The following is a 17,645-nucleotide window of genomic DNA, read 5'->3' as shown; positions in this document are numbered from 1 at the left end:
TACATCTTCATTATATTTTATATTTTATTCATTATAAATGCAATGTTTTGTTTTTAAAATCAGCTGTTTTTATAACAATATGTTTTTCTCTCATATAGTAATAAAAAGTAAAAATATAAAAAAGAATATAATTATGAATGTGGCAGTGGTTGTATTTATCTCTTAGAGAAGAAAAGAACCATAAAAAAAAAAGAAAAAGAAAAAAATTAATAATGTAATATAATGTATTTAATAATGTAATTAAAAAAAAGAAAAAGAATAAAAAAGTGTTTTAATATATAATTTGTCACTGGCACAAATATAAAGCACATACATTTTTCATATCCCCTTTTATACAACTGACTATACAACTCCATTTAATGGAGATGTAAATTTTACTAAACGTGTCAGCATTGAAGTGAGACATGGAATTTGTTTTTGTTGATGCATAGTTATGTTATCAGGTGTGTTTGATTCAAAGTCTATGGCAACACGCTGGGCAACAAAAGTTAACAAAGTCAGTAAATCATAACGAGTACCATTTTCGCGTAATTCCGAGCATAAGGCTTGTATGAACCATGATCCACGGCTAGTGTTTCTCCAGGAATAGTAACCTGTTAATTTTAAAAATCATTTTTAAATCACATAATCTAAGACTGGCAATTAATCAGAAATTATATTAAAAGTTTCAAACATTTGTATGCTATGTAATAGAAACAAATAAATGTATATAATTTTTTATAGCAATCTAATATTTATCTACAAATAATAATATAATACCTGGTATGGTCGAGTAGGCAATCATAAAGTCAGCTTGAGAAGGAATACGATATGTTGCAGATGCTAATCCATCTGTTTCTGTCCGTTCCTTAAGAGTGACGCCTGGGTCCAATCTGTCACCCTGGCAAGCTTGAATGAAAAAAAGTTTAGGTTTCCCGGCGAGAGTCGGGCATCTATCGGCAGTGAAGTATTGCCAAAGACCATCTGCTTTGTATGAAGTATCATAAGCAAAGATTCGACCAAGTTCTCCATGACTTAACACAGCTACTACCAAGCAATCATGGTCAGAATGATCCATGTCTGCAACTACAAAAAAGTAATTTATAATTAGTTTATAAAATATTTTTGTTATATTATGTTTCTATGAAATATATCTTTTAAGGTTTTTTTATTTTAATATTCTTTAAAGAATATAAGAATTTTTTAAATAAAATATCTAGTGTAAATAAACATGTAAATTAATAAGTATAACTTACCTCTTTCTAACTGTTTTACTATGTCTGCATGAGTAGAGTTATGAACATCATTCACTTCAAATCCAAGATTTTTTAGCGTATTAATAAGATTATCACAATCTACATTTGTACCAATGCGAGGTTTGAGATGTGCAGCAGTGAAAAATTCTTGATTAAAGATTAAAGCTACACCACGTTTAGAATGATTCATCTTATAATGGGTAGCATAACGTACAGTTGGTGATGTTTGTAATGATGCTATACTAGAAGTTATACTGTTCCTGCAAAAACAATTGTGTATAATATATCGTTTCAAATATTTTAGACTTTTTTGGATTAGATACAAACTATATATTTTATGTGGAATTATATTCTAAATATTCGCTATGATTCAAACCTAAATTTTGCAGTGTATTTTATATTATCAATAATACAAAAATATTAATAATATCTCACTAATTCCAATACAATTTTGTATATTTTGTGAGTTTAACATATTGTTAGATTCATTATTTCAATAAGACAAAGGATATCTATAATCTCTATAAGTTTCTATAAATCTATATAAAGTTTGTGATATTATTATTAAAATTTTTTTACATCTCTAATAAATCATTACCTGATACAATTCAATTTACATACTTTGATATAATTCCATGATTATATTGCATATTTATATAATTGATAATTTTGAGAAGCTACTGCAAATTTTGAGAACAATGTTCCAAGTCTTTACAAGTTCTCATAAAAATTTTTCATGTAATTTATTAAAATACTGTTAAAATATTTTAAAACATATATAATGCTAAAAAATATAGTTTTAAAATACAGCTTTAGTTAGTTCAATAACCAAATTATGGCTTAAAAATTATCTAACAATAATATTGATATTATTGTTTTATATCAACCACATTGGCAAAATTATGCCTTATTTCTCAACGATCTTTACATACTGACAATATATATGCGAGCATCTGTTATGATAATTCATATTAAGATGAAAAAATATACAATGTACTGCGTGAGCATTTAACACAGGTTCATACCTGCTGATCCCCAATGATACAAACGCATCGCCAACATCGTCGTTATTTCTTTCGCCATTATTGATATTGTTGGGCTCGGCGGAACACATGGCGTTGCGTCTCGTGGTTCGATCACAGGGGAAAAGATAGCTTTGCTGCGCAATTTTGTTCAAATGATGCGTAGTCAAACGGGCTCGGAAACAATTTTACGCAAGCAAGATAGAGGCACGTCTCTAGAAGAAAGCGCGCGATAATATCTGTTGATAATTATATGACTCACAGTTTACAGTCTGTAGACCGTTGTAGTTCGTCACAATACAATCTCTAATCTCTCCAAGACGCTGTTTGCAATGCTGTCATTGCGACAGTGTCGCCACCATAGATATGGTTGCCCTCTTAAACATACAAGAATTTTTTGATATTTTTTCAAGGAGTAATTCAAATTATTTTATGTGCGTAATTATTTTTATAACATTTTATTACAATTTTTAATTTAAAATATATTTCTCGAAATATATGTTGTGAATAGTTTCAAAATATCTAGTCAACATTCATAATTTTTTTATTCGATATTTCTATTATCGATATAGAGAAAATATCGATTATTTGGTAATATCGAATAAGAATAAATATGGCTACTCTAACGTAGATTTTAGAAAACGTGCTAGCATTTTTTGAATATATAAAAAGAATTTATGTTCTCAATTATTTTTAACTTTAGCTGATTAATGTTTATACTAGAGACGAAATCGAAATTAAATTGGGAAATATGTCTATGCTCGCAGAACGTCGACAAAAACAGAAATGGAGCCTCAATCCACGAGGAAAGTGGTGGTCCGAAGGTATGTGAACATTTAAAAATATGTAAAACTTCCAAGATGGAAATATTTTCAATGTATTTATTTGTAAACTATGATTTTTTGTATGTTTTAATGTTACACGCATTATATAAGAATCTTTAACTTTTTATTCTACTAATATTATTATTATTGAAACAGACTCGAATAAGTTTGGGCAGAGAATGTTAGAAAAAATGGGCTGGACAAAAGGGAAAGGACTTGGTATCAACGAGCAAGGCATTACGGAATATCTCAATGTGCCATATAAGAAAGATACAGCAGGTAATTAAAATATATAATTTTTATGTAAAAATTATTTTATAGACTTGTACTTAATTGGAATTTTATTTTCTTAAGGTATAGGATATGATAATAATGTAGATGCATGGATGGAACATCAGGAGAAATTTAATAATTTGCTGCAACGACTTCATAAGAATGAAGATCAAAACACTATTCAGAAATTGCAAAGAGAGGATGATAGTCTAAGTGGACAATCAATGGAACTGAAGTCTAAACAAAGTCGTGCTCGTATACAGTAAGCATTTAGATCTGAAGATATTTGCATAATATTGTCATAATTTTATATTATAAAAATATAAATTTGTTTGCAGTTATAAGAAATTTACATGTGGCAAAGATATAAATAAATATAAACCACAGGATTTGGCAAATATATTTGGCCAAAAAGAATTAACAAATCAAATTCAAATAAAGACAGAAAAAAATGACGACATTTATGAAAAACAAGCTATTAGCATAGAAAAAAACAAAAATGAAATTAACAGTGGTAGCATGACTGATTACTTCAAGCATAAATTAAACTATGACAAAAACTTTTCACGCAATATGAATGATAACCCGACGTTTAATTCTGAAAGTGAGAATGAGCAATATGCTGGTTTTGGATTTGCACCAAAAACAGACAATATATTATCCAATGGAGTGTCAAATGATATTAATGAGAAGAATGCTTATGCTTTTGATAATCCTTGTTTGGGATTGAATAGTTCTACAGAAATTATGTCATCTAACACTGAGAATATCTGCAAAAAATCTGCAAAGAAAAGAAAGAAGGAATGTGCAAGTGATAATTTGCATGTTACTGAAGTGGATAAACACAATGCCCGAAAGAAATTAAAAACTGAAATTATTGATGGAGATTGTAAAGATGGTTTTACAAATCCAGCTCTTAACTTAGACATAAACCTTGAGGAAGATTGTAATGGTAAAGAATTTGAAGTATCCAGAGCACAATTTGGTCTAGAAAACTGTGGTTTAGATTTGACAGATGAAAAAAGTGACAAAAAAAGTGTAACATTTAATGATCATATCATATTATATGAATATAATATAGATTCCACCAAAGAAAGGAAAGGAAAAGCCACATTGGATAAATTTGAAGTTGAAAATAAAAAACACAAAAAGAAACGGAAACAGGAGAGCATTACAACTCCTGTGTCAAATGGATTAGTCAATGAGGCATTAGATATAGAAACAGTATGTGAAGAAATTAATGATAATAAGTTGAATGAACATAAAAGCAAAAAAAGTAAGAAAAGGAAGATATGTAAAATATCTAGTTTAGAAACGATACATGAATCACCAGAACAAGAAAAAGAAATAATTGAGATTAATATAGAATCAGATGTATTGGATACGACTAATGTTGAAAATGGAGAAACAGATTTCTCGGATAAAAAATTAAAAACAAAGAAAAAGAACAAGAAGAAAGCCGAAGTTGAAATCAGTACTGTAATTGATAACATAAGTGACGAATTAGGTTTTGAAACTGAAGAAATAATAAGAGATAAAAAAATTAAGAAACATAAGAAAAGTAAAAAAGAAGAAGTTGTAATTTCTAAGAAACATAAAAAAGAAAAGGAAAAAGATAAGGAAATATGTAAGATTGAAGAATGTGCTGTCCAAACTGAAATAAGCAATGATCAACAGAATATCGAAATATTAGATAAGACAAATCCTAAGCAGCAACAAAATTACTTAATTATGGATGAAAGCAAGGATGCAACTGGAATAGAAATATTTCCAGTTGTTGGGATTAAAAAAGAAGAAAATGTAATCTTAGAAAAGAAACAAAAAAAGAAAAAGAAAAAGAGTGATGTTCACAATGAAGATTGTTTTAAGAATGAATGTGATGTAAAGGAGATTTTTGACAAGGAAAATGTTGGCAAAGAACAAGATTCAGATACCAAAAAATTAGAAAAAAAAGAAAAAAAAGATAAAAAACACAAAAAATCCAAAGAAAAGAATGTATCTGAGATTGAAGATTCTGTCAATTCTAATCCAGAAATTATGAATGAAAATATTATAAAGCAAGAAAAAGAAGAAAATGTAGAGTCCACCCATACACCTTTAAAGAAAAGTAGGTTAGTTGAATCTATCGATAATATAATTCATAGTCCATGGAGTGCAAAAGCAAGGATGTCTAAAAAGATGTTGATAAATCTTTTTCAAAATAATGAATTTTTAGATTTTCCTGGTTCTAATATTCACAATATAAAAGGATATGGTGTAGATATTGAATGCTCTAATTAAAGAAAATTTGTATAATCATTTTTTGATAATGAAATATTTTCAATGATACATGTTAATTTGCTTGCTAATGTGGATTATATATTTTTGATATAATATATATGTATTTATAATTTAAATATAAATTATATATTTTTTTTAAATAAGTGTGTATGTAAGTAATTTATTCTTAATATTATATTATATATATTTCTGTATTAATTTAGACAATAGAAAACTATATATGTAATTGTTTGTATATGTAATGAAGTGTATTATTTAATGTATTGGGGAAATAACATTTAAACAATATACGATACACAAAATTTACATAAAAAAAGCATTGAACTTTAATATAAATTATAATTATATTTTCATATAATCATATTGAGGTCGTTCGCGGCGGCTGTGATATCGGTGTGCTCGCAGCGGACGCCTCGTTTCTCTCGCATTTGAGACGGTAGAGCGCTCCCGATAACATGCCCTTCTGTGTGAGGTACGTTTCCTCTGTTAATGTTATCATGTCTTTCTTGACGTAGTCGGTCTCGCGTAAGGCCTCCCAGGATGTGTCGAGCTTGTCATGATTGAGTTCGAATTTCGCCCAGTTGGCTTCCAGGGCTTGGAGTCGTGCCTCCACCAGCTCGACAGAAATGTTGGCGGACCCCGACTTCCGCAAGTTTTCGTACGAGCGTGCAATACGCCGTACAACTCGAATTGAGTCCGCATGATTGAGTCCGTGTCTTTACTCATTTTTGTCTCTTAGGATGTGATGACCGAAGAAGCTCCGACGAAAATCACCACAGGCCCTGCACTCACTACACCCACAGGCACCGGACAGCAGGATCCGGCTCGAAGGACCAGCAAATGAGAGCGAAAGTTATAGCGAGCGTGCTCCAAAAGAGACAAGCGCGAAATGAGACGGCCGACGGACAACGACACCCGCGAGTATCGAGACGCGCTCGATTCTAAGATGAATAGAATCTTAACACTTTGCTATATTAATCATACGCGAGATACGATTATAATTCGCACGCGGCGGATAAACAGCGATAAATCGTCTGTCTCGGAGTTGCTCCGGTAGTCACACAACGGCACTGAAATATGTCTATTTCACTAAACGAGACCGACTCTTTATTTCACTCGAGTAGCGTACACGCGTCAAAGTACTCTGAGCGGAATGCGCCGCGCTCGGTTGGCGGCTTACCTTTATACTGTCATCGCCTTCTCGAAGGATCCAGAAGGTCCCCGAAATTTAGTCATTTCCGCCGACAGTTTTTAGGTGACTTGTTTGTCGCAATTTTACCTTAGATCCTTCGAGAAGGGCGACGATGTTTGTTGTTGCCGCGCGTTTTCGCTCGGTCGCAGAAAACGCTACCTCGCATCGCGCGCGCGGCGGTGACGCGGTCGCGCGGCAACAAAAATGCGAAGTTCGAGATCGTTGCAATCTCGAACACATATTATCAATCAATTTTTAAATTACAATTGCAACCTTTGCATGATGGACTGTACAAATAACTAATGAGAATTATTTTTTATGTTAAAGTATCAATTTATTCTGTATTATCATATATATGACTGACATCTTCTAAACTTAGAATTTTATTATGTATTTGAGATACAACTTTCAAATCTGAATCATTTAATTTTATTATACTGTGTGGTATATAATCTTCTTCTACTGAAAGCACACTGTATTGAAGACCTTGTAATAGATTTTGTATTTTATTTAAGAGCTTTGGATCACATTTAAACTATAACAAAAAATTAAAATATTAAAATTGTAATTTTTAGAATAGAGAATGCTTTTTTTCATCAATTATGTTATAAAATTATTTAAATATTTCATGCAAATATTCTTTGCTCTGATCAATTAAACTCTTACTCTGATCAATTAAAACTTTATATATGTGTATATATATATATATATATATATATATATATATATATAATATATATATATATATATATATATATATATATATGAATTTATATATATATATATATATATATATATATATATATAAATTCATTAAAAATAAGTTTTTATCGCACACATATAAACATATATATGTAACATACCTGAAAATATTTTGTATTATTTTTTTCAAATTCTTCTACATCCTCTGCACCAATATTAATGGCATCCTCCATGGCATGTTCCAAATCACCTTTCTTTTCAACTATGATATTACCAACATGAGTAAACATTTGCTTGGCAGAATCTTCTGCAATTTTTCCACTATATAATTGAAAAAATAATAAATATAAAAAATATGTTTGGAAATACTATCTAACATTTAAAAAAATTATATTAGTTTCCTCTTTTACATTAAATAAAACTTAATAAATTTTATATTAAATAAAATTATTATTTTATTTTTAAGTAATTACTTATATATATGAAAAAGAGACACACAAAATAAGATATTAATAGAAATAAAATAAAAAGTTTTTCCTTAATATTAAAAAATACAGATATGTATATTTTGAGATATATATTTTGAATATTTAAATTATATGTTAGAAATATATATATGTATATATAATTATTTATTCTCATACCTGGTTTTTTTAATTTTTGATTTAAATTGTAATATAAATGATTTTGCATTATCTGTTGTATAACGTACAAGCATAACATAACCATTTGGACCACGAACTTCTATTATACCTGTTTGAGTCTTGTTTTTACGTGCTTCCATTTTCTCAAGAAACTTATTTATCGATGTGACAGGCATATTTGCCTTTTTAGCTTGTTCAATAATTTGTGCTAATTTTATATTATTATTAGGCTTTGTGTTACCAGTCTCTAGAACATATAATTTATTGTTTTTTTTAATGATTTATATCAATATTGTAGATATTATACTGCACATGAAATTAGATGTACTAGTTATGTATCTATGCATATTACATAACATACGCATTGTATATGCACATAATACATTTTTTTATCATATATGATAAAATATATATATTAAAAAAATGTTTAAATATTCTCAATAATCATAAATAAAAATATGTATATTTAATATGCTTTATACGAGTTTATTATCTAACAAACATACTTTATTTAATTATTATAATAAAAATACCCTGTATAGCAACCTCCATTTGATGTTTCAATTGTTGAAACAATATCATCCTTTCATTATCTTTTTCTTCTTTTATATGTTTTATGTTCGCCCATTTGCTATGACCTGCGTATCTTCTATTACCTTTAGACAAAAAATAGATATATCTATTAAACAATAATTTGTTTAATATCTCTGTCATTTTCTAAAAGGTTATGTTACGTTATAATAGATCTTTATTTGGATTCGGCGGAATCTCGATTTTCAGAACATGTCATATCTAGAGAGGAAATACACATCCCGATTGGACACTAGCATCAATTGATACTTAGGGATTTTCACTAGGCGCAACCATTCAGGGAATTCTATGTAAATCGAAATGTAAATTAGTGTCACTCTCTAGATATTCGTGTATCATGATTATTGATTCTGAAAAGAATTGCCAAAATAATTATCACCGAACAGAAAATGAAAAATTATGTTATATTTGTCCTGTTAATTTTATATTTTATCTTAATGGCATCAGTTGTCAAATTATAAAAAATTGCCGATTCATCTCAGAGTCATGATGAATGATTATTTAAATAATATTAAATAACGATATATATCCAACTCGAAAATGTCTAAATAACATATATTTTTGACATCTTTTGACGTATGGATATAAATATATTACATACATTCTATTTCTCAGGTATAAAGTGAAAAGAAATATTTGCAACGTTTTAATGACGTCATTTAAATTAGTTAATTAGTAGAACGTTTCAAAACGACAAGTCGATCTTAATCTAACACTGACCTTAATTCCCAGTTTAGCTTAAAAAGAGACTTCGTTATTATATTAGCTATTAATATTTTGATTAAGCCAAATATATAGAGTATTTTTATTCAAGAAATAAAATTATTGGATGATATATAAAGAATAATATAATCAATACAAAAATGTTTTTTTTTACATAAAGCAAAAATGCATCATTTAATGTTGAAAACTCTGATACACGTGACATGTACTATAATATATAATTGACAACTTGATATTATATATAATAATATCATTGTAAAAACAGTAATTTAAAAAAACTGCAAAAAGTATAGTCTCAATTTCTTTTGATCATTAAAATATGCCAAACAATTTTATGATATTTTTGATTTGCATTCTAGGAACAATATATATATATATATATATATATATATATATATATATATATATATATAATTATTGCTAAAAATGCGCAACTCACACAAAGCGCAAGTACATAATAGAGAACCAAAATATCTCACATTTCGATTCGCGTTGCGTTTATGTTTAAATTTTAAATCTCTTCCCCCTGTCCCTCAGCATGCCGATATTGACAGTTGTGATGCGCCGTCTACATTTTATACGTCTATGCTTGAGTTATTCATTAGTCGGTATGGCGCGAGAATCAGAAGCAACGGTGCGGCGGAATCCTCTCGTGTACCAGCGGTGTCAAAGGAATCAACGGGTACGAAATTAACGCGATTAGGCCGACGGTGGACTCGTTCGGGGGTGAGTAAAAAGAATGGCATCGAATGAGTCGACTAAATTTAGAAAGCCGGGGGTGAAGGCGCTTAACGAACCGGTGAGAGGGTCGATACTTAAGCTAGCTGCGATCTTCATCTTGAGGCATTCGTTCGACTTTGATATTCGCAATGCTCGTGAAATTATTGACTTGTTAATTGTTAAAATTAAAGCAAAACTGAAATGATACTCGCGAGTGTTGCGAGTAGTGAATGGGACGTGCTCTTGAAGGATGCAATGGAATTTGAAAAATTGCCAGTACATTGACGTGATCGTCGTGAATTCGCGAATGTCGGTTGAAAAATGCAACGGTCGATGTAATATTTTTTCTCTACATCTCCCGTAAACTCTATTGAAATTCATGATAAGCAGCAAACTGTTTATCATAATGATTTTGAATATATTTGCATACGATAGTACGTACATAATATATACTAATGACATCGATTTAATAATATGTACGATTTATGTATTTTAAGAAACTTGCATTTATCCATTTTTTAATTTATCTGTAAAGTAATGTATGAAGTTTGTCCCTGAAATCTATTTCGTCAGAATTTTAAATCCCTCCCCCTATTGCCCATGTCGTCAACTAATGCGCCGTCTATGTATCTTATAGGTCTATGCTTGAGTTATTGCTGCTGGTTTGGCGCGGGAAACAGAAGTAACGGTACGGCGGACTTTATCCGTGTATTTACTGTGCCGAGGGAATCAGCGGCTACGAAATCAACGCGATTACGTCGAGGATGGATTCGCTTGAAGGTAAGTAACAATTTATTATATCATAAATCTCAATAATTCGGATATATCGAGAAAAAAATACATCGATCGTTGCGTTTTTGAACGGCACTCGCGCATCACAATGTACGTGATCGTTCCTTGATTTTGAATGTTGAATAGCTCTGTAATTAAACATTAGTCGCGGCACAAATTATAATAGAAAAACACTGCATAGTAATTTTATGATGAATATCTTTCTATTTTATGCAATTTTCATGCATATATTCGAATTATAATGATTTAATAACGTTAATAAATTGCATGGCAAGTTTGCTATTTTCGTCCTCATAAGGGATTTAATTATTAGTCAAGAGTGTATGCATATAATCCGATCAATCACTCTCCATCTTATCAGATCGTTAGTTATTCGAGATGGAATACAAGTGCTCAACTCTGATTACAAGTCGAGCATTTATTTTCGAGGACTTATCACCTAATGGAATAGTAATGACTGAATCGAAATAAGCGATCATTCGTTAATGCTTACGCAAATATAATTATGACCATTTAAAATAAAACAACTGTTAATAGTGAGTCAATGATTTTTTTGGTCTTTGGTTTTTTTTAATCCATTTTTTATATAAGAATTTTGTCGTTGAAGGATTATCATGAAATGTGACAGAAAAAGAATTTTAATTTTTATCAAGTTAAAATAAAAAAGAGAAATATCAAGAAAAGGATTGAAAAGGATTGATAGTCATAATATACTTGTATGCTTTTGGAATATTTCCTGCGTAAAAAGGAAATATCGGTCATTTCTTATCTCGATTCAGTCGCTATTGTTCCATTAGATGATAAGTACTCATGAAAAGCAAGAAAGTGCTAATGATCAAGGATTTAAAAATTAATAATTTTTGAGTAAGACTTTGTACAAGAAAAAATTTTATTTTGTTATAGTAAATATTTACACCAATTTTGATGTATATCTTGATACATTTCCTTATTCAGATTCACACATGTTAAAAAATGCTAAATTTTGTTCTTATTATTCGACAAAAGTTTTGAATTTCCTATTTAGATTTATCTAAGATATTAACTGAATTTGAATACACTATGTGTTTTATCTGTCCTCGCAAATAATAATCTAATATATTTAAATCTGAACACGAGGAAGCCATGCGATAGATTTATCGCGATCAATCCTCTTATGTGAAACGTATTATTTAAATATTGTCTGTGTGTATCAAGATATTTCAAATAATACTCGAGGTAAATACCTTATAACACATTTTATATTTTATAAACATCTCTAAACTCATGTAAACACTTTCTTTCTCATTTTTATGAATATTATACGTACTCGAAATTTGAACTATTATTTTGAAACACTCAACATATAAACAATATACATATAGAAATTTTTTCAGAAAATATTGTGATAATAAAGACTTTACATTTTTAATGTAATATTTAAATTGATATTTGATATTGATATTTGATATATATATAAATACACAGATATTTTAAACCTTGATTTACCTACAATTAATAATTTTTTTATTAAACTTTTTTCAATATATTCTTATTGAAAAAAATTATTAGAACCTAATCAATTATATAGAACTTACAGAAAGTAGGAAAATAAATGTTTTTTTGTCAACAACCAATATAATTTTTATCAACAACTGATATAATATTGTAAACGATTTGTAAAAAACCGATGTTCCGGGAAAAGCGTATGCTTTAATTCGCGCGAATCGACACGTCGTTTTTCATTAGAATAAAAACTTTCGGACTTAATGAGTGTCGCGAGTCGCTTCGTCTTCTCGCTCTGATTTTTGTCGGGTCCTTCCGTCCGTTTTCTTCCCCTACGTGTGTACATTGACGTCGGTGCGTATAGGTGTACACGTCGTGTTCAATTTTATGAAGGAGAACGTGTGGGGATGCCGACGGGGGTGGCGACGTTTAATAAAGGGCGTGGGCTTGTGTATGTGTGTATATGCTAGGGGCGCTAGTTAGCACGGCGCTTGGCGCCGGCGACGACGTCGCCGTCTGGACGCGTATAGTCTCTCCTCGACGTTCTGCACCGACGACCTCGTCTTTTAAAGCATACACTGACGCGCAAACGATGCTTCTTTAAACAGCGAGCCAATGTGATACGGAATAAAGTAACTTGGCGTTTAGTTGACGCGTATATCGATACACTATGAGCATTATCGAAAGTTAAAAAAGTAAGAAATTTAATTAATACTTATTATCAAGATATGTGAAGAAGAATTCGGTTTGGGGTATAATATAATTCAATTACTTTAGAGCGGAATAAATAATGAAGTTTCAGTGATATGTAATAAATAAAATAGGCTCAATGAGATGAATGTAAATTAGGAGGAAAAGTATTTTAAATTATCATATACTTAAATCTCTCTACACGGATACGGTACAGGATACGGTTTCACTAAATATATATTTGTTACATTTTATTTGATTTTTACATAATTGATTTTTTTTTTTCGTTTATCTCAAATTTCTTCGGACTGACTTCTCTGTAACTTTTAAGAATATTTATCGACGTATTTGATAAATTATTCAATTTCTAGGTCACAATCAAAATTCAATATTAATTAAATTTTCCTTCCGTCACGATTACGGATGCTTGCTCGATCACCCGATATATCTGTGTTTTTTCACTCGAATAGATATACTAATGCATACTTTTCTCTGCTCCTTATTAGCCGCCAGTGGTAAAGAGAGAAGGTCGGTCGGTTTGCACGTAATCCAAGTTAACATTCGGGAGGATTAGAACTTCCTCCCACCCGTTCTCATTCGTATATTCTACTCCGCTTTGCCCGACCCTTCGCCGCAGCTCACCGTATTTAGTCAGCAGTAAAAGCTTTAATGAAAAGGATCTTGGTTTCACGAGGCACTAAAATCGGTTATATTGGCAGCGAGGAGAGAGGTTCTTCGAAGGCTCTTTATTGAATAAATGCGTTTTCTTCTTTCCCGTTTCCCCTCTTATAGTTTTTCCGCTCTCTTTCCCTTTCTCTTTCGCGTTTTGAGACCAACAAAAACTTTGGATTAAAAACATCTCGGGGAAATAGGGCACTATAACTGCGAGAAAAGTCAGATTGTAATAATAAATAAAATCCGTAATTATTATGTGTTATATTATATATAGAAAAAAAAAACATACTATCTACAATAATAAGTATCATCTTACTTTTGCAGAATATAGATACATATTTTAATCGCAAAATGTTAATTTTTTAATGATTCGTGACGAGATAAATGCGTCGAGCTTGCGCAATTTGTCAGCTAGTTTCTAATATAATTGCACGCGCCGGTATTATCACACATCGTGTCGTTTGCGAGGATGTACAATTATGATTATACAGAAATGATAACGTTACAAATCGGTGAATACGTCAGTAACGGCGTATAGACTGTCATCGAACGCTCATTATTGTGAACGACAGCGACAACGTCGTCTGTCGATTGTAGTTCTTCTCCGATGTTTAATCCCCCCACACATATACTTGCGGATTTAACGACATGTTTCCATCGTTTATTAAATTAACGATCAGTCGTGAAGCTCACCTTTATTGGATGCTTTTGATAGAGGGGTATGAACGGGGAACAATGGTGGTTTTAAAGCTACACAGAAGCCTGAAGGGAGGCAATATTTAGAGCCCGATAGCTTATTCACTATTTATAATTATTTTTTAATATTTTTTTGGATAGACGTGACAATAAAAAAATACACATATGATATGTGCGTGCATTTATATTGTATAAGTTCTCTTATAAATTAATATTTGTAAATAGATGTAAATTTTAGTTCTTTTCATTAATTCACTAATCGGGCTCTAAATATCCGATTTTTAATATTAGTATTTATTGATCGGTAATATTCGCACGCAATCATCAGAATTTTCAATATATATAACTGGTATAATTCTTTTCCTTAAACAATTAGAAAGTTTGATATATTTAAAATAACAATTTTAGCGATTAAATATAAAATTAGAGGTAAAAAATTAATATTAAAATTAATGTTAAAATTAGAGATAATTTTTCGATAGAAAAGTCTTACGATGTATTATTTTGAATTCTAAAGAAATTATAGGTTCCTGAAAAAAAAATGTAACTCGTGCATATTTGGAAAAAAAATAAAGATTTTCTTTTTTTTTTTTATTATATTGAATTTCTAGAACTTTTTGAAGAAAAACTGTATCAAGGTCTTCCTTAATAGGCGTTTTGTGTATCTTACCGAGGGAAGTGTGTGAAAAGTGTGTCAGTCATATCATAAAGTAGAAAGATTAGATTCAGAATTGAGATTCCGTTATACATCTGATACTTTAGTCACTTGCCAGAACATTAATGTCGCCGAAATGGTCGGAGACATATGTCCTCTTTTTGCGCTCACTTGCAATTTTGGAAATTCATCAAAAAAGCGGCGTAAATTCGTTCTATGTATCAAACACGAAGATGCGATCTGGTAAACCAGTGAGTATTTCAAACGCGACGTGCAAGAAACGGGCGACTAGCTAGCTCAAAGACAGACAGCTCGCGCGGTAAAAAAGAGGAAGACCTTCTCTAAGAGAGGAGAGTATTTCATCGTTCTTTCGTGGATTTTTTTGCGGCAGATTCTTGCCAAGTCTTGGCCGGGTATTACCTCCTTTGAATCTACCTCGAACAAGGCTTGATCTTTAAGACGCTCGGAGGTTAGTAATTTGTGGATTATACAAGCGAGAGACGCGATCGCGATGGGGGACGGAACAAGATAGAGGATAGAGCATGAAGAAGCTCCAGGGCAATAGAAAGGAAAAGAAATAGCGTCGCGTTGGTGAATTCGGACGAACGGTAGCATGCACCCTCGTCTCTGTAATTTTCTGACCTCTTCTCTTCATCGCACACTCCCTCCCCGGTCCCCCTCTCGCCCCTTTTTCACCCTCGCTTCTTAGTCATCGCGATTCAGCTGCGAAACTTTTCATTCGGAGAACTGTAGCAATGTGTTATTTATATAACGCAAGATATATCTTTATTTCGATGGCAATTTAGGCTACATTCTGTACATCATCTTTGATGATCTTAGGTTCTGAATAGATCCAATAATGAAAGATTATAAAGAACGTACGAAGGTTCATTTTCCGAATGTATAATAATAAATTAGTTTTTCTTCTGTCAGAATATATTTCGAAGCGACGTAAGTCTCAGTGAGTTTATATTCGTAAAAATTTCGCTGATATTATATTTTCTTACGACGGAAAATTATCATATTATATGTATAATAATATATTAATATATGATAACAAATGGCGAATTGGAATTTTAGAAATTTTTTTTTGCGGGAAGAACAGCATTTTTTTAAATTTAATTAGAATTAAGATACGATATTGTTTTGAAAATTGTTTTTCTCCAAAATAACGTCCATAAAGAAGATCGTTTTCTCGTTTAAATTGACGAGCGAGTTTAAATGTTTCAGAGAGATTTCGTTTATCACTTTTACAATCAGTGAATTTATGGATTATTCGGCACGGCAACGGAGGAACAATGGTACTCGCGGGAATAGCGATAGGCGTAGGAAATGTACAGATAACTCCCAGCCTTATAAATATTGCAATAATTAATGTATCGGAAACGATATATACACTTCTATACATTCATTAATTTCGATAGACATTATTAATGACAAAGTATGCGCGTTATTTCCCAATTAATTTTCTAGTGGCTTAAGACACTGAAATATTTGAAACAATAATTTTCTTTTACTCTGTATAAAGAATATTATTTTTACTTATCTATTTTTTAATATTTAACTTCTACATTATTTACTTGCCGACAGTTATCTACTACTCTGATGACAATAACTAAGTACATCGATAACATTATCGTAAAAAAAGTGATATAGACACACACACACACATACACACACACATACATACATAAACAGACCATCTTGGCGCGAGTGCGGTCACAACAGCAGGAAAGAACAATCTTCTGGAAACATATACATTACGCCTTGTTAGAAGGTAGTGGTCATTTCTCCCCGAGATATCCTGTAGGCGGTGCGACTGGTAAATAGGCTGCATTTAAAGGCACTCAACGCGCAGCGTGTGGCTCGTCCGAAACACGCGAGAAAAGTCACGTGGCGCTCGGATTGACATTATCGGTACTCTCTCTCTCTCTCGCTCCTTCCGACTCACAAAAACTTTCTCGAAGAGGGTACCTCCTCCGGTGTCCCTTAAGTAGCGCAGGAACAATGGATTCTATTATTGATGGTTAAAAAAACATAAACGCGAAACCGTCAAGTTCATGTGTGCCGATTGAAACGTAATCGTAGTTATGTATGTGCGCATTATATATTAAAGATGCAAAATTACCATGAAAAATGTATTTTTTTGTTTTACATTTATACTTTTTAGTTCTTATTTTTGATAATTTTTTTCAAAGTTAATTTTCTTCTATTTAATTTTAATTAATTAAAATCTTATTTCTAGTGGACATATTAATTTCAATATTTTACTACTTATATATACATATAATAGCTGAACTGTTCTTACATGACGAATAATAATTTATAAAATAGGATTTTATTTAAAAGGATCTTATTTTGAAATATCATTAATCTTATGTAATATTAGCAAAGTATTTGATATTTAATCATTTTTACGGCGATTATTTTAATTATTTATGAAAAAATC

At 30.8% G+C, this 17,645-nt stretch overlaps 3 protein-coding genes across 6 annotated transcripts; 1 reads left to right on the top strand and 2 right to left on the bottom strand.

Moving 5' to 3' along the window:
* Nucleotides 1–14: 14 nt before the first annotated feature.
* LOC126854744 (caspase-1-like) lies at nucleotides 15–17,163 on the bottom strand. Of its 2 annotated transcripts, XM_050601754.1 has the most exons (6): nucleotides 17,154–17,163; nucleotides 5,960–6,831; nucleotides 2,261–2,634; nucleotides 1,236–1,495; nucleotides 760–1,065; nucleotides 15–593 (listed from the first exon to the last, which is right to left on the bottom strand). In XM_050601754.1, the coding sequence occupies exons 3-6, from the start codon at nucleotides 2,347–2,349 to the stop codon at nucleotides 343–345; spliced, it is 906 nt and encodes a 301-aa protein (XP_050457711.1). In that variant the 5' UTR covers nucleotides 2,350–2,634; nucleotides 5,960–6,831; nucleotides 17,154–17,163; the 3' UTR covers nucleotides 15–342. The 2 variants fall into 2 exon arrangements, with proteins under 2 accessions (XP_050457711.1, XP_050457710.1); XM_050601753.1 differs by lacking the exon at nucleotides 17,154–17,163 and having other exon boundaries at nucleotides 5,942–7,002.
* Nucleotides 2,837–5,948, top strand: LOC126854741 (G patch domain-containing protein 4-like). Of its 2 annotated transcripts, XM_050601749.1 has the most exons (5): nucleotides 2,837–3,081; nucleotides 3,238–3,360; nucleotides 3,436–3,616; nucleotides 3,693–5,465; nucleotides 5,570–5,948. In XM_050601749.1, exons 1-5 carry the CDS (start codon nucleotides 3,009–3,011, stop codon nucleotides 5,583–5,585), a joined length of 2,166 nt encoding a protein of 721 aa, XP_050457706.1. In that variant the 5' UTR covers nucleotides 2,837–3,008; the 3' UTR covers nucleotides 5,586–5,948. The 2 variants fall into 2 exon arrangements, with proteins under 2 accessions (XP_050457706.1, XP_050457705.1); XM_050601748.1 differs by having other exon boundaries at nucleotides 3,693–5,948.
* LOC126854747 (translational activator of cytochrome c oxidase 1) lies at nucleotides 7,010–8,938 on the bottom strand. Of its 2 annotated transcripts, XM_050601757.1 has the most exons (5): nucleotides 8,907–8,937; nucleotides 8,706–8,828; nucleotides 8,173–8,419; nucleotides 7,690–7,849; nucleotides 7,010–7,361 (listed from the first exon to the last, which is right to left on the bottom strand). In XM_050601757.1, exons 2-5 carry the CDS (start codon nucleotides 8,752–8,754, stop codon nucleotides 7,161–7,163), a joined length of 657 nt encoding a protein of 218 aa, XP_050457714.1. In that variant the 5' UTR covers nucleotides 8,755–8,828; nucleotides 8,907–8,937; the 3' UTR covers nucleotides 7,010–7,160. The 2 variants fall into 2 exon arrangements, with proteins under 2 accessions (XP_050457714.1, XP_050457713.1); XM_050601756.1 differs by having other exon boundaries at nucleotides 8,706–8,938.
* Nucleotides 17,164–17,645: the final 482 nt, after the last annotated feature.

Source organism: Cataglyphis hispanica, chromosome 14 (genome assembly GCF_021464435.1).
Source record: "Cataglyphis hispanica isolate Lineage 1 chromosome 14, ULB_Chis1_1.0, whole genome shotgun sequence".
In the NCBI taxonomy this organism is placed as follows: domain Eukaryota; kingdom Metazoa; phylum Arthropoda; class Insecta; order Hymenoptera; family Formicidae; genus Cataglyphis; species Cataglyphis hispanica.
This window is presented reverse-complemented; position numbering and strand designations above follow the sequence as displayed.